The sequence below is a fragment of the Ailuropoda melanoleuca genome, chromosome 15, assembly GCF_002007445.2.
Source record: "Ailuropoda melanoleuca isolate Jingjing chromosome 15, ASM200744v2, whole genome shotgun sequence".
Lineage (NCBI taxonomy): Eukaryota > Metazoa > Chordata > Mammalia > Carnivora > Ursidae > Ailuropoda > Ailuropoda melanoleuca.
The window spans coordinates 18858414-18878728 of record NC_048232.1 but is presented as its reverse complement, the minus strand read 5'-3'; the positions used below and the strand labels follow the sequence as shown (position 1 = coordinate 18878728).

At 39.9% G+C, this 20315-nt stretch overlaps 1 protein-coding gene across 1 annotated transcript in view; it reads left to right on the top strand.

Annotated features, from left to right (window-relative positions):
* Positions 1-16914, top strand: part of NEBL (nebulette) — a 123636-nt gene extending 106722 nt beyond the window's left edge. Inside the window, exons 27-28 of the mRNA XM_019801214.2 lie at positions 9576-9682; positions 11542-16914. Coding sequence (XP_019656773.2) covers positions 9576-9682; positions 11542-11718 — 284 coding nt within the window. The 3' untranslated portion in view covers positions 11719-16914. The remainder of the gene's footprint in view (positions 1-9575; positions 9683-11541) is intronic.
* The last annotated feature ends 3401 nt before the right edge of the window (positions 16915-20315 follow it).

The following is a 20315-nucleotide window of genomic DNA, read 5'->3' as shown; positions in this document are numbered from 1 at the left end:
ATCCTGTTGCCCCAGCTCATTGCCGTGTGGTTCTTCTCTTATGGCCAGATCCCCTACTCCTTAGTCCCTAATCCTGTTCCAAAAATATTCCTGATCTGCCCATGCCACATTCTTCAGACATTCTGGTTTTTGATCTTTATTGTACACTGTATACCCGACCCATGTGTACTGAACTCATTTCCTAGCCTGTCGGACTCTTACCTGGATCCTGTCTACATGTCTTTAACACTCTGTGCCTTTGATTCCAATGTCCTGTTGCTCATCTCCCTACCTGACTGTGACTCTTACACTTGCCTATTTCTTCAGCCCCCACTCAACTTAAACTGAAGCTTGGGCTCTAGAAGACCCAGACAATCCTTTATATTCATTTTCCCACATTTCCCTATCTTCAGATCACATCAGGAACACATTGGTTCCGTTTCATATATGTCTTTTGGTTGAAAACGTATACTTGCTCATTCGGAAGTGTTATCATTATTGAGATGTGTCTATATATGATATTTAGTGTGGCTTGTCACTGAAGGCATCTAACATAAAACTGTGTTTGGGAACTACTTGTAGCTTGGTCATATTTCCCAAGAGTCAGTATTTGAATTGATTAGTGCAAGAATAAACCAAATGCATAGTCTGTTTATAAGTATTTAAAAATATGTTATGAAAAATAATGTTACATGTATTTATCCTGTAAGTATTCGTAAAATATCCTCTACAATGGATAATGAGACTTTCTTTCATTGTACTTGAATGAGGATTTTTTCTCCATGAGATTGACTTACACAATATTGGTGGTAGTGTTCACTAAGGAATATTGTGATTTGCTATGAACTGACTTTTCAGTCAGGGCATAATTTGCGTCCGAAAGCTGGATTCTGCATTACGATTTCCTAAATGGAAACATTTATTCCCATGTACCTGCTATCCTTAATTCTTTATTGCTTTCATCTTATCAAAGAACTGCCCCAGATTATGTCCTTCTTGTCAGAAAACTACATCTCTGTCTCTCTCTCTCTCTATATATATAGATAGATAGATAGATAGAGCTATATATCTCCGTACTGTGCGTTCTTTTATTTTCATTTTTGTTTTATTTTGGGAGATGGCATGCATGTGCGTGTGTAGACACAGACACATACCTCATTGATTTTGTGCCATGAGAACATTATTCAAGACTGTAATTTGGGGCAGGAATTATCTCCTTTTCCCTTAGTGACAATCCTGCTTATATCTTTGGTTTGTGTTACAGTTACAAGTTGGGGAGTTTATCCTGGATTAGATAGTTAAAAATGAGAAATAAATCTGAGAGAAAAATACACAAGTTGATATTTAAATCTAAATGTAAGAGTAAATTGGCTAGATTATTCTGAGGCAAAATAGCAGATATTCTTAACTCTAAATCTCTCTAGTTCTGTTCAAACCACAGTATGTCTTGGTTCAGTTCTGCCAGAGAACATTCACAGACTTATTTTTTTCTAGAAAAAACCAGTTAGCTTTGAAATAAAAATGTACTGCTTTTCTGGGCTTGTGAAACTAAGTTTAACTGGCTGATCGGTTAAAAAATAACTAATTTTGTGTTTCTTTTTTCAATATTTAGGAATAGCAAAGCCCCAAAACAATATTTTAAAAATTCTTACTTGGGGGCAACTAAGCCAAGTATATAAATGAAATGGTCAGATGTAATTCATATATGCATAGTTTTAAAAAGTACATAATCTAGTTAATAGGTAATTAGGAATCTTTAAATATTCAATTTATATTTGGCTAAAGCAACATTATAAATCCGTTACTTAAATTTAGAGAAGAAATGGTTAAACAATCTTCTGGACTCAATTATGTTTGCAACTAAATTCTTAGCATGTCTGTAGAAGCTTGTCACTATTCTGATGCTGACTTGGGGAAGTAACGTTTTGCAGGCGGTGTCCTACAGAAGGATTTTGAAAGTTGTCAGGTAGCATCATGATGGGGCTCTTCCTTGCTCAGCGGGAAAGTGGTTGAAGTCATATTAGGAGATGTGGCTTGAACACAGACTTGGAACTATTCATACAGGATAAGGTGATGGAATGACAATTGCCCTGAGTAAAATAGGATACTATTGGTAAATGGAAGAAGAAACAAAGATCACACACACACACACACACACACACACCAGAAACTTATCAGATGCCAAATGACTCTTAAAAGGAATCTGAAAGCCATTGCTTCAGAAACAATGCCATTCTCTATGATGTGAGCTGGCTGTTCCAAAAGTGAATGCATTATTCTCACTATAATTTCTTCCAGAGATGTTCTAGCACGGCTCGTCAACCACATTCACCTGAACTTCCTGGGGCGTTTATACCCCCAAGTGTACCACAGGAAAGTCAGGGAGAGCGAGAGTCCCCTCTGTGAGTGGAACCGAGCTGCCCGGCACACTTCCCCACGCGTGAAACCTCTTTTCTCTCACCTTATCGTTCCTCTCGCTCCGTCTGGCCCACTGCAGGAGTGAGTGGTCACCTGCGGGCTCTTGCAACGTCTCATAAAAGCCTCAGTGCTAGAAGCTCCTCTCCTCTCCAGACCACAGGGCTGTCTTTCACATTTCTGATTTCACAATGCTTATTTGCACATTGATCTTATCCTGTCTTGTCATTTCTTCCATATCATTTTGGTTGGGATAGTAAAGCGTTTGGGTTCTAGAGTCAGGCCGTTGGCATTTAAACACTCACTGAATGTGGCTCTGATATTTTCTTTTACCAAGTTAGTGAATCTCTGTAACCCTCAGATTCTCCATCTGTAAAATGGGCACTTTGCCGTCTGTAAAGTGGTGACGATTTCTCCAGTTAACATGCGTGACACGCTACACACAGGGCCTGGCATGCTGTAAGTAGGGGACCAACCATGACGATTGGCCTGAGACCAAGGGGTGCCCGGGGAGCAGAACTTTCTCTGCTGCAGGTGGGAGAGTCCTGAGCAAACCGAAGTCATCCTCCGACTTGTAAGCATTTCATTTTTTCAAATTTTATTATATTCATATTTGCTATTCCTTGGGAAGCAGAGTCCTGTGGTACATCTCTCCCCTGCTAGGTTTCAGAGGGATGCATACCTAGGTGATTAAATATTTTCACCTGTTTTGAATTTTCTTAAAGGAGGTCTGCAATACCTTCTAGTAATAGCATTTATCTAAGAACAGAAAATTTAAACAAAGATGGCATTGGGGTCTAGAAGAAAATTGTTAGGAACCTAGCATTGGCTTGAGGGATAATTTTTGAATCTGTGAAGACATTGTTTTGGCTGCACGCTCCCAAGCCCCCTTCCCCTTCCCTCTGAGATGGTAACCAGGTCCGGTTCTGGTCAGCCCCCAGGAAGCGGGGCGGCTTCCCTGGTTGCCCTCCCTGGGTGTGCCTCGCGATGCTTGCCTTACCACGAGCGCTGCATGTAGGCGGCTGAATTATTCTCCAGTGAGCTGCCTCTTATTGAGGTTTCTCCCCACAATCCCTGGCTGCTTCTCGAGTCCGGGGTTAAATATTTGCCTCCACAGATACAAACAAGTCATGGGGGAGATAAGTGTTTTAGGCCATTCCTGCTGCTACAGCAGAATACTGTAGACTGGAGAGCTGACAAACAACAGAGATTGATTTCTCCCGGTTCTGAAGGCCGGAAGTCTGAGATCAAGCTGCCAGCATGGTTGAGTCTGGTGAGGGGCCTCTTCCCAGATGGCAGACCGCTGTCTTCTTGTGTCCCCACCTGATGGAGAGAGAGCGAGCTACCTCTCTGGCCTCTCATGAGGGCACTAAGCCCCTTCATGAAGCTCCACTGTCATGACCTAATCACCACCCAAAGGCCACACCTCCCCATACTATCAGCTTGGGGGTTTGGATTTCAGCCTATGAGTTTTGGGGGCGGGGAACACAAATATTCAGTCCGTTTCAGGGGGGAGAGTGGGAATTTGGGAACAGCATCTATAGGGTCACATGAGCCCCTAAATTTGTGTTGGATTGGGGAGAGGGAAGCTGACAGTGGCTCCGCGGTTCTCCACCGTGGCTGCCCATTCAGTCACTGGGAGGCCTTCAAAGATAAGACACCGATGTTCAGTCCCTTCCTCTCCCACCCCAGAGACTCTGATTTAATTGGTCTGGGGGATCTGGACATAACATGGCTTTAAAAGATCCCAGGTGAGTTCCAAATGCAGTCAGAGTGGAAACCCACCAAGTAACCAACTCTCCCACTCTCTCCGTTCCCTTTTCCTTCCCACAAGTTCTGACTGCCCCCCCCCAAGCTAGAAATTTAACATATGAAATAGTAAAGATTGCTTTTATTTTTACATATGATTTCCAAAGTTTGAGCACTTGTTTTGTATGGCAGTGATGATTATGCGTGTCTCTAAAACTTGGTGGTTTCAACTCAATTGTAGATGATCTCATTTTTATGTTCAAGTCTGTTTGTTCATACTTTATTATGCAGCAAGCCGGTTTCTTAGGCACTTGTCTCTTCACAGCTTATAATTAAAAACCAACAAACTAAAACCTGGAGGCAATCTGGCTTGTTTCTGTCTTCCGCAGTGAAGGAGAATTTTCTGTAGTGCTCAGAACTCTATCAGATTAAAAAAAAATCATCTTGCTGCTGGACTCGGCATAAATGTGGATTTAGCACTCACTTGGGGCTCGTGGAGAGAATCAGGTGCCATGAGGACTTGAGCCTCTGAATTGGAATACTTGACGGCACCCTAGAAAGCTATTTGAACAAAAAGGTCCACATCATGGGCCTATTTTATGGCCGATCAGCTCAACCACCTTGCTCATGGCCTAGATGAGATCTAATAAGGGTTTAGCTCATTATTTAATATTTACTTCAAAACCAACAGTATCTTCATACTTTCTCATTTATAGTCATATCTTCATTCATTTTAGCAAGTCCACTGTGATTGTCCAAATCGAGATTCTTTGTCCTAAAAAAACAAACAAAAAAGCCCCCACAACTCACTAAGTTCTTTGACACACGTGAGCTGATAAAATTGTCATCAACTCTTAAGGAAATATGTGACAGTGTTGTCATTGCGTCCTACGCTCTTTATTGGAAAGCTTCTGATAGGTAATTTTTCCCTTATTCTGATTTTTTAAAAAAGAAAGCCTATGAGCAAAACCCCCAAATCATTTTCTCTGTTTGTGTTACATCTGGAGTTAGCCAATTGTTACCGACTGAATGCTTGTGTCTCTCCCAAATTTGCATGTCAAATTCCTATCCTCCAGGGTGATGGTATTAGGAGGTGTGGCCTTTGGGAGGGGACTGGGTCAAGAGGGTGGATTTAGCGCCCTTATGAAAGAGATCCCAGAGAGCTCCCTCATCCCTGCCCACTATTTAAGGACTCAGGAAAAGGAATCAGTGTGTCTATGCACCAGGAAATGGATCCTTGCCAGACACTGAATCCACCAGCATCTTGATCTGGGACTTCCTAATCTCTAGAAGAGCAAGAAATAATTTGTTGCCTAAGCCGCCCAGTCTGAGGTATTTTTTATACCAACCCTCAATGGGCTAAGACAACAAGGCACTACTTTCATTTTTATTTTTGTGCATTTGGAGTTTGGCCATCTACTCTGACGCTATTGTCATTGGGAAGCTTTCAAAACCTCCGCCTCATTTTTAAGGACCTCGGACCTTCCTCTTGGTGTCCCTATGCAGAGACCATTGTTCTGTCCCTTCCTGTTTAGTCTCCCAGCCTTTGTATTTTACTCTGTGAAGTGGGAATGATACCTATTTTAGAGAGTCTTTCTGACGAGTACATGGCAACATGGGACACACCGTGCACACCAAGGACACTTCATAATCCTTCTCCTCTTTTACCTACTCCTCAGGTATCCCCCACAGCAGACTGGCTTCTTTTTGAGGATTTTTCCCCTTTTGTGATCGTGGGTGCATATCTTTGGTTCGTTTACTTTTCTGTACATGTTTACACATATTTCCTTATTTTTCCAGTTTTAGATTTATGAAGCCCCCCCAAAAAATGTGTCTTCATTTTCACTTTCTGTTTTATGATCTTTGTGTCTACTTACTTCTCTATCTCCTTTCATTGTATGGGGAAGCATTAAATAGAAAATATTAGTATTGGTTATTCGTGGAAGAACACTAAAAGAGAGATTTTGGTTTTGTAAATACCATGGGACATTCTAAATAGAACCTGAAATCCTTAGAGCTTTAGTGAGCTTCCAGATCCCCGGTCAATAAATCTTACCAATGTGAAATGAAAATTGAGTCACACTTGTGTGTTTTGTTGTTGACTTAGGATAATGAAAGCTATTGTTTGTTTGTTTTAAATTTTTAAAATTTTTTTGGAGAGAGAGAACAAGAGAGTGAGTGCACACAAGCAGGGAGTAGGAAGGGCAGAGGGAGAGGAGAGAGAATATCCCAAATAGGTCCCACACTCATTATGGAGCCCAGTGTGGGGTTCTGTCTCATGACTATGACAAGATCATGACCTGAGCTGAAACTGAGAGTCAGACGCTTAACTGACGGAGCCACCCAGGTGCCCCAAAAGCCGCTGTTTTATGGCTTTAATGCTATTGCAATAAAAAACTCTCAACCTCAGAGCTCTTGTATTGGAAGACCATCATGGAACCATCACCCATCTGTACCAGTGCCGGTGGAATCTGACCACCGTTTTAAAGAAGACGGCACGATGTGTTTTTCTCTGATAAGTCCTTGTTTGTTGCAAAATTAGCTTAATGTCTTGCTTTTGCAAAACCTTTTGTGTTCCATATTTCCATGGAAGAAATGGCATACTCACATGGAATAGCTGTCTTTCATCCAAATTCTTAATAAACCCAATTTCCAAAGCCATTGTTTTAAACTTCCTATTGCTTATTTTACCTACGCTTCATAAAAAAGAAATCATGAAGCAAAACAATAAAAAACAGGCAATGTCTGCCTCTTTTTAAATTGGCATTTTCTTTTAGTAAGTTGATTCCTCTGGGCTCTTAGTTATGTTTTTCATAGCTCTAATAGGAGTTTCCTAAAAACTCTTTTATCATATAAGGTAATTACCAAAGTTTGACAGCCCTGAAGGAACGTGCATTAAGTAATGCAGCTGGAAAGAGAAATGGAAATAATCAATAAAGGCATAAGAAGAGACCATAAGAACGAGATAGATTTTATTTACCCCAAGATTCCTCCTTCTAAACTCTTCCCTGCTATCTCCAACCTACACAGATTTAGGGCAAATACATCACTTTCTTTTCCTGTTGTATTTGACAGTAGCTACAGGCTCTCTTTGAAGGTCAGATGTGAGCAGTTGAACAGGTATGAATATACTTGGTTTCTAAAAGCCTAAATCAGAGAACACTGTTCAACAACATTCTCAAATTGTCAGTCCTGGGATGATGACATACAAGCTATAGACACATCAACACATCATGGCATATGAGATAGCATGTAAAAAAATATTTTTCATCATCATCTTTTCCTGATAATTTTTCCCTCCAAATATTTTAAGATGGCCATGCTTAACTCTGTGCATCAAAATGTGTTGATAATATCACAAAGCATTAAAAGGTAATTTTTAAAAAAATTTAACATAGGTTTATGGGTTTTTTTAATTTAACCTTTAGAATTTACAAATAGATTAAAATAGTAATTATTACAAGCAATGGCTTGTTTACATGGCTAAAAACCAGTTCAGGCCTGCCAGTGTGGGGTGTGTAATTGGAGTCCTTGACTTACATATTTAACTGGAAATACCCTGAGTATTCAGAGCCAATTCTTCATCTGGGGAAAGGACAGATGTCTGGGGCCATTATTGCTCGAGGAGGGCAATAGTTTTTGTCACCCGTCTCCTTTGATGCCTGCCATGCCTTGAACTTAGTGGACAGTGATAGTTGTTAAGATTTATGGAGGCTTCCTAAGTGACAGGCGACATAGTAAGCCCTGAGCACACATTAACTCACTCAGTCAATATTTGCCGAGAATTGAAGGAGGGAAGAAATGAATAGTCCATGCTTCCAACACACAGAAACGGCTCTGTTCCTCAGCTAATTAAGCGGGCTTAGATATTTTTAGGGATTTCATTATTTTTTCTTCATGAGTGAGTCTTGACAATATTTCTGACATCTCTTGACATTAAATATTTAAATTGAGTTGATAATGTTAAAAAGTGCTATTTTCTGAAGTACTTGATATTTAATGCTTTAATAGCTTGAGAACGTACCACAATCCAGGTAAAGATCTTGGTGGTTTCTCTTTGCTGCGGCCTCTAGACATTAAATAAACACAATTCGTAACAACATTAAAATATGAATTAATTCAAGAACTTTAAAAAAATTCCCATTCAACCTAATATCATTATTACCTGGAGAACACATTAATGATGTGCAAATTTCTGATGATTAAACTGCTTTAAAGTTTGATGTTCTCATGTATCATTAGAATGAACATACCACTTATAAAATATTCATTATTCACAGTGCCCAAGAATTATATCTGCTTTATTCTTTTATTATAAAAACTGTACTAAATAAATCAACCTAGATTAATTACATACCCAATCTGATTGAACAAAAATTGGTAACCTATTGTGGATTTTTATAGCAATTACATCATACAAGTTTTACTATTGTATCATATGCTTATTCAAAACCCAACGAAGGTTGTGCTACTACTAAAATCCTCTCATTCATAACCAGCTCCATGCTTCTGCTTTCAAGTACTTACAAATACTTAGAAATACACACTCAAGGATACATGTACTGATTTTGTGGGGATTTTTATCCAGTTTCTGTGTTGGTTTCTCTAGAATTCAGTGTTCTTCAAAACAGGAACTGTGTCTTTTGATTGTCATAATTAGTGGCGAGAACAGCCCAAAATGAGTGAATGCTATTTTGATACTATTTTCTTTCTTTTCTTTTTTTTTTTTTTAATGTAGAAGGATGTTTATGAAATTCTTTATATAGTTTGGTTTGTTAGGCTTTTGTAACATATTCAGATGACTTATTTAGTTTTGACTTATAGCCAAGATAAAATGGAGAATTTATATATTCTAAATAAAGTTTTCTTTTGGGGTATAGACTCATTCTTAAATGCTAAACAAACATATGTTTCTAACCATACACCATATTTATCATTTTTGTAAAGGTAATATTCAGCTGTATGTCTTGAAATATTGAGATCCTCTGTTGTATGGGTATTCTGTGAAAACATTTATCCTCTGTCATTGGTTTGACTATCCAATTCAGTTTTTAAAAATGTCTTATTTTTGTTTTGGAAAATGTATAAGGGGATTACATAGCTAAGTAAAAATGTGATTTTGTTAAAAGGCAATGGGAAATCTTTGTATTGTACTTGCATTGCTTGAATACAGCCTCTACAGTAGAGAAATACACATCTTTCTAATATATTTTAACTGCATGTTAAAGTGATTCCCTATATATGTCCTGAATTGTTGAAATCAATACTAATCTAGAGATCACTTACAACATCACTAGCCAGATTTCACAGGACACTGACCATGGCGTCTTGTTTCAGAAGAGTAAAGCAGAGCATGAAGTCCCTTGAGGGCTCGGGAGGGGTATTTTGAGGCTTGCTTTGAGGAATCTTTGTGTATGTATATTCATGTACAGCACCTGTTCTTCCTGGAGCCTACCAGCAAAGCCATTCCCAAGGCTACGGCTACATGCACCAGACCAGCCTCTCATCCATGAGGTCAATGCAGCACTCACCAAATCTAGTAAGTATCAGTTTGAAATGTTTCCTCTTCCCTGCCCTTCCCGTTTTAGCTCCAAAACAGAAATACATGTGGCATAGAGTTGCACTGAATAGTGTCCATTCTCATAAAGGTTAAATGGCCACATTTTGCTCTTTGCACCCTTTCGAAGAAAGCAGAAGACTTACAGAGGTAAACCACCAAGAAAGGAAGGCATGCTGTGAAAACATGTAAACAGTAGAACATACAAAGACTGTCTTAGAACAATATTCTCGTTGTTACTTCGTGATTGTTCTTAGCCTACTGTGATCTTCATTCAGGTCTAAAAAGTACAAATATCTGGTCACATCAACCAGCCAATTTTGACAGTAATCAAAATGGCCACTAACCCCCAAATGACATGGCCAACATATGTCTTGGAATCCTCCTATTGGAAATCTTGAAGTGCTTACAGATTCATTCATTAAATATGGAGTTTGGAAGCAGTGCTCAAGGCCATCTTGTCTGATGGGCAGCTCATGCTGAAATGGTTTCTTCAAGCTTCTGTCTGACACAGAAACCTTAGTCTGAGCACTGAGAAAGTGGTGGTCCTTCTAAGCAGTTGGAAGTTCTCTTTAACTGCTCTAAAGTTCTTTTTGCCTCCGCCAGTTTCCTCAGCCCATGAATTCACTTAATTTTGAGATTGTCTCTGTTACCATTAGCTAAATTCTTGGTCTTTAATGAAAACAAATATGGTAAAACTCTACTTATAGTCTGGCTATCAGACACGTGATGTGCAAATATCTTCTCCCAGCTGGTAGGTTCGCTTTGTTGTTGGTTGTCTCCGCTGCACAGGAGCTTTTCGGTTTGATGTGGTCCCACGTGGTTATTTTTGCTTTTGGTATCAAATCCAAGTAATCATTTCCAAGACCAGCATCAAGGAACTTACCGCCTATGTTTTTTTTCTAGAAGTTTTGTCTTTTTAGGTCTAACCTTCAAGTCTTTAATGTATTTTGGGTTGATTTTTGTGTATGGGGTAGGGAAGTGTTCCAGTATCCCTCTTTCGCATGCGGCTGTCCAGTTTTCCCAGCACCATTTACTGAAGAGACTATCCTTTCCCCACTGTGTGCTCTTGGCTCCTTCGTCCTAAATTAATTGACCGTATATACATGGGTTTATTGCTGGGGTCTCTGTTCTGTTTCATTGATCGATGTTTTTATGTCAATACCAGAGTGTTTTGATTACCACAGCGTTGTAACATAGCTTGAAGTTAGGAAGTAAATACTTTCCTCATTATAACAAGGATTCAGTTATGTGTCCTTCAGTATTCAGAATATTTACATACTAAATGTCTACCACTGTGATTCAGAAACCTGCAAAATAAGTATTTTGTGTTTTTCTTTTTTTAATATATTTTTAAGAGGAAGCAAAAATTCTTTGTTCTTATTTAAGAAAAATTCATTTCCTCTGCCAGGGTGCCCATGGCAGTGACTTGGCAGTGAGTTGGCTCTGTCTGTCCGAAGGACAGTTTTCTCTGAAAAACATGGAATAGGGGAGAATCTATATAATCTACGGCCCCTGGGGTTACCTGAAACTGGGTGAAGCTGGTTTTACTGCTTCAAAGCTTACTTTTTGATGGGCTAGTTATCGTATCTAGAGGCTTCCTCGATCTCCATTCTGGGCCCCCCAAATGTCCCCCGTTCTGCTAGCCTGATAAACTTGAGATGGACACAGCCAGGATCGATTTAAGGCTCTGGTTTGCAGATCTCCAGAAATAAAAACACTTGGGAACATTCCACATAATTACTTAATTATGTGTGAGTTGGTTTACTGTGACTGGCATTTGTGGCCATAACCATTTTGTGTCCATCGTATGACCCCCCCCCCCATTTTTCCCTTCTCAGCGGACCTACCGAGCCATGTACGATTACAGTGCCCAGGACGAAGACGAGGTCTCCTTCAGGGACGGCGACTACATCGTCAACGTGCAGCCCATCGACGACGGCTGGATGTACGGCACCGTGCAGAGAACTGGGAAAACAGGGATGCTCCCAGCCAATTACATCGAGTTTGTTAATTAACTATTTCTCCTTGTCTTTGAGCTTTGTTCTAATGTATTCGAAACCCAATCTTTTTAAAAGATAGAAGATACTTTTAAGACAACTTGGCAGTTATTTTACAATAATCTATCTTCACTTTGACAATGAGACACACAGGTACCAGGAAGAAGGGATGACTTCTGGGCTCAGAACAGCAGCATTTTCAGTAATTCCTTTAAACGACATCTTTAGGTCTGGAGGCCCGGTGCTGCTAATTGGGTTAATGGTTTCCTTTGATTGGCTATCCCACACTTCTGGGAAATGTATTTTTGTAGACTTTAATAGAGATGTTGATTGTCCCTTAAATGTAACAAGTCTAGGAAACTTCTTAGCTGTCACTTTGGAATCACCAGAAGCCAATTCTCTTAATTCAGTCACACAGCCAATAATTTAAAAACCAGTTAGCTTTTGAGTCATTAGGGAATTTCCAACTCAAGTGAAAATTGCCTAATGTAATAAATGTCAGGAGTGGCAGAATGATGGTTTGGTTAAAATTATATTGACTGGTGGCCTTCGGGACCTATAAGCTTCTCCCGATCAAAGACATTTCCTTGTTCCCTAGGCTGACTTGGGTCTATTTATTTCTCATTTGTACCAAGGCATATCCTACTCTCCACTTACATTCTGTGGGCCCAAGTCTATGCTTGACTCCATAGAATGTCAGGACAAAATAACGTCACAGCTACTCAGCAAAGGGCAAGGTTTAAGGTCATCTCTATTATTTCCCTAAGAGCTTTTACCCCGTTGCATGTCACGTAGGTTCAAGCTTCTGTAACATAGGCAGCTGCACTGCCCATCCCTGTTATTAAAGCAAAAGTGAGGCTGATAACCTAACAGCCCTTTCCTCTAGTCGCCAGCTCATCAGAAAAACACACTTTGAAAAGTTGCTTGAGATTCTCCTGCTGCCTTGCACTCTAGTTTCGAAGGATTTACATCTTTAGGAAATAGATGCCTACTCTAGCAAATAAGTGATTTTGATGTTTATTGAGCAGCTTTCATTAACTTAATGCTGCTGTTGATTTAAAAGTAAAGAAAACTTAATAGGAGCCAGTGACGACAAAGTGTACGAGAGACAACCAGTGAACAAAACGTCACCCACTCTGCATAGAGATGATCGGGGTTTTTTTTAATTTTGGAAAATGCTATTCACATCCAGGAATGGAAATCTAGCCACTGAATTCAGTTAATGAAAAGACTCCTTTTCTACTTTCTTCTGGTTTTTACTTTCTAAACCATATTTGGTGGGGGTGACGGGGTGCAGGATGAAAATGTCAGCAGAGATTTTAGGTCTCGGCCCAACAGGTTGCTCACTAAACAAGAAATTGTTGTCCCATCTTGTATTTGGAATGTAAGACCCTGCAGGCACTTCCTGGATTCACAGCAGTGCCATAGCCCTTGCTGGCGGGTCGTAAGGACTGGCCTGTAGTCCACAGTCAAGGTCACTGGAGAAATTAACATCTGTCAGCGACTCTGTTTTCCTGATGTGTTTGGACTTCAGCAGGGTAGCGTTCATGTGGGGCCTGACTCTGCAGTTGTGACGAAGCTGCAAAAACAAAGGTATAAAAGTGTGATAAAATATATAGATCTTGGGGATATCTCCCTTATATAGTATAGGCAAAGAAATTAATGAAATATCCTGTAAAATACATTTTACAAAGTGTTTAGGAGTCCAAAAACAAATGCTAATTCATTTACACTTTTGAAAAGTTAGCACCTACTTTTGAAAATCTAGAGTTTCATTTTATCTGGCTGAAAGAGCAAATAAGCTTTATTACACTTAAGCTGCATCGGCAGGGCACTCACATAAAAAGAGAGGCGAGAAATTCAGGTAAAAAACTAGAGAGTTTTTTGAAGGGTTTTACAGATGCCTACCTACCCAGCTGGACTGATTTTCTAGTATTGAAATGGCCAGTTGTGATTAAATTAACCCCGTATCTGTTTTGATGTCATGTACACAAACCAACAAAGACAAGCTGAACTTGCGACATTCTTGCAAAAAAAAATTTCTGTGCATTAAAACTGGGATAATAAACTTGCCCAATTTTATTATATCATTAAGTAAATATTTATGTTTCACCCAGACCACTTTTTTTTTGTAATTATGAAAAAGAGTAGTTGTTGATTAAAGTTGCAGACTAAATGTAGGACAGGTACAATTTTTGAAAAATAGCACATTTATAGAAAGCTCAAAGCACACGGATTTGAAATGCTCCTTTTAATCGGGAAAAGTCCCATAAAGTAGCAGCTGGTTGTTCCATTGTCTTTCTCATCCACTAATTTCAAAATCAGATTCACGGAATGTGGAAGTCCATAATTATTAGAGGGATAATTCTAAAATTTTAAGCTTTGCATAATGTTTGCATAGCAGGATGTTTCTGCTTCCAGCCTCTAGGAATTAAGGTCCGCTCAGAATTTAACCAGAGAGCAGTTATTTTATAATAAAGACTGCGGGAGAACATGATGTCACGTGCTCCTGACGCATCACTGGGTAGTGTTGTCACTGTTCCTAAAGCTTGCCGAATATGGAGCATTTCAGCAGAAATATCGGAAACATCTATGTATAATACCAAAGTGCTATTTTTACAGCATCATTTTTCAAAACCACATTCTTGGACAATTTTTCCGCTTTGCACATGGCCCCCTCCCCTCAATTTGGCAACATGCATCTCGTACATAAATAACACTAACGGCTGAAGAAGGGCGTAAACAAATCTGTCTTTTAGAAATCAAGCTAAAGGCTGTGAAATGTCCCAGCACAGAGAGCATGCACCTGATTCTCCGAACGTGATGCGTTCTCAGGCCTGATAAAGCACACGGAGCGGGTTGATAACGTTTTTACGAGGTTCCGAAAACAAAACTGTATGCGGATCATCTCTCTCTTGAGAGAAGCAGAGCAGGGGAATAGATGACTTTGGTTGTACGTTTTTGTAGTCCATGTTCTTACTAATTCCCGCGCTCTAGAAAAGCTTTCTATTTCTAACCTGTGGCCAAATGAGTTCTCCACGTCTTCTTGTTCTTGTTTCCACACCTGCAGTGTAGCCTGGTTTGAAATATTTATCTGGTTGTCAGATCCCCACGCCATCCCTGCCTCTTCTCAGGCTTCCCCACCTCCAGAGACCATACGGGAATTTGCAAGCACAATTTCTACGGGCACCTTGGCTGAACATGGATGAGATTAGAGAAGCCCCTCTCTCGTCACTAGGTTCATTGCTTGAAGATAATGAAGACGCAGTTAGGGCAGGTTGACCACAGTCTTTCTTCCCTTGTCCTCTCCCGGGTAGGCGTGACAACAGTCTGGGAGATGGGGAAAGAGACTTTTCTAGAACAGGGAAGTTCAGGAGGTGCATCTCTTTTTTCAGGTGTGTTCACCTCCAGTGAAATATTTTCAGTGAAAAGATAAAGAAAATGGGTGTGATCCTTTAAAAACGCATCCCTGTATGAAGTGGATATAGTTTATACCAAAATTATAATATAGATATATTTAAAAAAAGGTGCCTTTTTGATTACCCTGGTTTATCCATGATGGTCTTGGAAAGAAAACTGAGCAAGCAAGCTTCTTGTCTATTCTATAGTAATATTTTATTATACATGATTGGTATTTTTGTGGTGGGGAAGTGAGATGCTCCTGACAGATATGAAAGGTGATAGCTGATTGTATTTTCACCTCTAAAGGTGTTGAACTTTAGAAAATACTGAACTTTCCTATCTATTTCTGAAAAGTTCTTTGTGGATTTATATACAGTCAGGATGCATTAAAGTTAACTTTAGGTTTGAGACTTAAAATATCTATTGTAAGATAGAAGAATTATGTTATGAGGCTGAATTCATTACACAAGATGAAATTCACTTCATAAATTTCATTATACCTTAGCTATTTGCTTCTGATAATCTAAAAGCGGCTAGAGTGTGGGTATTTTGGATAACGAGACACAGAGGCGAGAAAGCTTTAGTTAAGTAAGAAGCTTTGTAAAGTAAGTTAAGAATGCTAAAAGGAAAGTCTCTTTCTGAAGTATTCCATGCCCATTAAGGTCCTTTCCAGGCAACCCATTGTCAACTACTGATGATCAAAAAAAAAAAAAAATCAAGATATTATAGGATGTTTCTGTGGCCATCATTTCACAATGTTTAGACTACTGGAATCCACCAGCCTGGAAGGATCCCCAGGACAGATTTCTCCCGTTGTCCATATTACTTCTGTATATTCATGGAATTCCATATGCTTTTTGCATTTGACACCTGGTATCCAGTTGGCATAGTATCTACTTCTTTGTAATCCAGTTGCTGTTAAGAATGATTGACTTTGAAGGAAAAAAGAAAACTGCATCCGAGTCCCATTCTTCAGCGTCCATACAATGAATGACGGAGCATTTAGAAGCAGCACTGAGTGTGCTGTGGGCGTGGTGTGGAAATGTTGGCCTTTCACCTGTGATAAGAATACAAAATTGAATCATTGCGCAGCGTGGCTTCTGTCTGCTTCAGAAATGTGGTTGATGATGAACTTGCAAGAGTGTCCTAACTTTGAGAGCATACAGTTTCAATGGAAACACTTCATGTTTTGAAGATGAAGGGGCTTATAGAATGATACAATGTTATTAACATAATTTGGCTTTTGTTATGCAAATTAACACCAGCTATTAAAATCTATTTTAGTAGAACTGCTTTAATTCATGTTTTCTTTCCTCTACACTGTGAATCTTTAAGCCTTGGTGGACTAGAGCAACATCGTGCTGCCCAAAGGACTAACCTATGCAAACTAGTTCACATTTTAGTGGATGTCACAGTAATTGTGTGATAAGACATTACTTCCCCCCTGCATAATGTACAGCGGCATCGAAATCAACATTAAGCCTAGCATCATGTATGTATAGTATAGTCACTCACACGCCCTTCAAGGCTACTATAATCAGTAGTAGTATTATTTGTTTAAAAGCAAATCGCCGAGTTATCTATTAGATCTACTTGAACGATGTCAGAACAAGAATGGCAGACGGACGTGTCGGCCGTGGCTTCAACGTGGTCACTGCAAGTGTTCTCCTGTGATCAAACTGTGTTCGGATGCACTCTCTTCAGGGTTTTATTATTCTGTGTCTTTCTGTATTTGTAAAACATTATAACGCTCTAATTTTCCTATCTCTACACATTCGGTTTGCTTAAATAAATGCAGGATATAACAAAATGGCTCTATGTCTTGGTTCTCGTCTTGGACTCTTGGAGCTCGGGTCATTGATGGCGCCCCAGGGATGAGGTGTATCGGGACAACTCACGTTAAAGCACACTGGAGGCCTCTGCTGGTTTCGGTGCACTTCCATTAGTGAGGGATTCAAAATGCATCTTCCTCCCCCAAATAAACTTAGTTGTAAATAATAACAATATTATGCTTTTTCAAGCTCAGTATCTTTCAGATTGTGTATCGGAGTACTACAATAATACAGCATTGTAGTTCACGTCTTTCTCAATTAAATTCCTCCTAGGTTCCCAACAGTAGAATTTTAATTTTCTTGTAGTAGTAAGATGAAAGAAACAGCTTGAAGCAAAGAATAGAAAATGCACAAATTGAGTACATGAAATGGAAAGATGCTCTGATTTCTCAGCTAAAACCGGCTCATTTATCATAGAACATAATTGCCTTTCCCCCTAATTTTCCCATAGTTGTAAAAAGTAAGTTAGTCCCTATTTTTACTGTACTATTAATCTATTGAGACTAGGATATTAACCTTACTATATTTTCTGTAGATTTTCCTCTTTGTTGGTGCATAGACCCTCCCAATTGTAAACTGATGAACAGTATGGATGACACATTTATTTTTTTTAAATTTTTAAATTTTTAAAGATTTTATTTATTTATTTTGTACAGAGAGAGTGTGCACACGAGAGAGAGAGAGAACACAAGTGGGGGGAGGGAGAAGCAGACTCCCCGCTGAGCAGGGAGCCCAATGTGGGGCTCGATCCCAGGACCCTGGGATCATGACCTGAGCCGAAGGCAGACACTTAACCAACTGAGCCACCCAGGTGCCCTCGATGACACATTTAGAACACTCGATCACAGAATAAACATGTCTTCCTGATCTTGAATTTTTCTGCTTTTCATAATCTAAAAGTATAAATTGAATATTTGCATGATATTCATCATCAAATATATGATGATATTTCAAATTACAAAACAGCTTATTTATTTGAAGAATTTTCTATCTTTTTCTCCCTTCAAGATTTTTTTTTCCCTCCATGATAATAAATTTCCTCCTTGGAACCCAAGCCACAGAGTAATGAATAACTTAGCAGGACTTTTTTTTCCTGAGCTAAAATACTTGGGATTTAGAATATATTATGCTTATAATTTTATTAACTTCAACATTGTGACGTCAGTTTTATAAGTCATTGAGACCCACATGACCACCAGAAGCCTACCAAAATAACTTTTTATAAAAATACTCAGACGTAATAAATTAAAAATTAGATAGAAGGAAAGTTTTGTCCCTTTCTTTATGTCATCTGCTTCTCCTGCGCAGAGGGACTGAATAAGAGTTTTGTGGGGGCAGGAAACTGGATACGGGCCAAGTGTGAACTTCAACTACTTTCTGCAGCTCTAAGCAAAATTCTCGGGGCTTTGTCTATTGTATTTCATTTGAGAGCAGCAAAGTTACAAAACACAGAATGAGAAAATAGAGTTAAAAGGCGCCAGGTCACTATTAGAACAAAAGACCCAGTAACTGATTTTGTATTTATACCATAGCATTTGATATTTGCCATTTTTCTTTTTCTTTTCTTTTTTTTAAGATTTACTTATTTGAGAGATAGAGAGAAAGGAAAGGGGAGAGGGAGAGAGAGACAATCTCAAGCCGACTTCCTACTGAGCTCAGAGCCCGAGGTGGGACTCGATCTCTCGGACCCTGAGATTACCACCTGAGCCAAAACCAAGCCTTGGTCGCTTAACTGACTGCGCCACCCAGGCACCCATTTTTTTTTTTTAAAGTAGCAAACATGAAAGAGAATAGGAGAGACATGCAAAATCGGAACTCGTTATTCCACTTAACGGAATAAGGAATTTTTCTGCATCCCAAATTTAGTTATTTGATGAGTCTTTAAATGAACTAGTTTCTGGTTCTTGACCTGGGCTAGCCACAGTTACTGCCGTTTTTCAGAGGGTTGCTCTCCAAGACCATGCTAACTTAACTTTTGCCAAATTAACTTTTGTTGTCTCGCGTGATCTCACCACTATGGTCATAGTTGGCGGTCTAGGTGACCGACTGATTGACTGGTCCTGGGAGCCCGGGGCGGGGACTGCACAAGAACTTGGCCCGACAGGGATGGTGGTGACCGAGCCTGTCCAAATCTCTCTGAGGAACCCGAATTTACAAGATAGAGCAAGTTGGTTAACTGGTTGTATTATTCAAAGCTAAAAGGCACAGAGAAAGAAGGAAGTCAGGAGTAAGTGTAAGCTTTGAGTAAGCAGGAATCATGAGTAAGAAGAGCCACGAAATGGGGGAAAGATATTTAGAGGAGACGGAGTGAAAAGTAAATTAGATGGTCAGTCAGTAGTGGTATATGGCGTATGGTAGAGCCATAAAGGGATGGGAAGAAAGAAACTGCATTCTTGTTAATGGATGGCGCCCACCATTCAGGAGCCCCACCCCTCGCTGCTGAGGGGGGTGGCCACACGCCGTGTCAGATGCTCGAGGCTCGGTCCTGCTGTCACTGTGAGGCCACCTCCTCTTATCTTGACGAGGAACCAATTTCATGAATGATGGAGAGATTTGCACGAAGTCCCCCCACCAATGAAACACTACATGGCAGAGGTAGTTGAAATGCCGGTTACATTATTACAGTCCAAATGTTCCCAGGTTGTCTTAAGTAATTTTCCTTTGTTTTCTTTTATGATACGTTATCCTCTATATATCCTATGGAAAATCCTTTCGGTTAGAAGTTGTTTCCCAGGACCCTATGGGGGTATCCATAATGGATAATTGAATGCGTTTAACTGCAACCAGGGTGTATGTAGAAAGAAGGGATTGGAGGTTCAGAGGAATGTTCGCATTGATTTCTACATCTGGCAAAGAAGAGGGGAGGGGCTGGGGCCACCTTCCAGAGTGACAATGGCACGGGTATTCCAGGGATGGAAGAGGACTTGTTCTTGCAGAACTCTCAGAAATACCCAATGCAAGGTGGGTTTTCTCAGTATGGTAGTTATCATGTTTGCCTAATAGAAATACCTACTTCTCCAGGGTTTACTCAGTGAGAGCTCTTGTTGAAGGTAATTTATGTGTTTAACATCTATTTACTCAGTGTTTATGGGATTCAAGGAACAGAACACAGAACTTTCCACGTAAAGCTCACATACTGGTAGGAGAGATTGGCACGAAGCAGCTAAAGATGTACATTTATACACTTGCATGTACTTGTGTCTGCTTAGGAATTAATTGCCCAATTGCAGCGTAGGAGACGCGGCCGAAGGGAAGCCTTGCGCGCTCCGGGTTCTAGCAGCCCTCTGCGCCCCTGCCGGAAGAGGGCGGCCCGCTGGCGTTGGAAGCGGCACTGACGACACTCCGTCCATCCAGGCGTTAGACACCCAGGAAGATTTCATC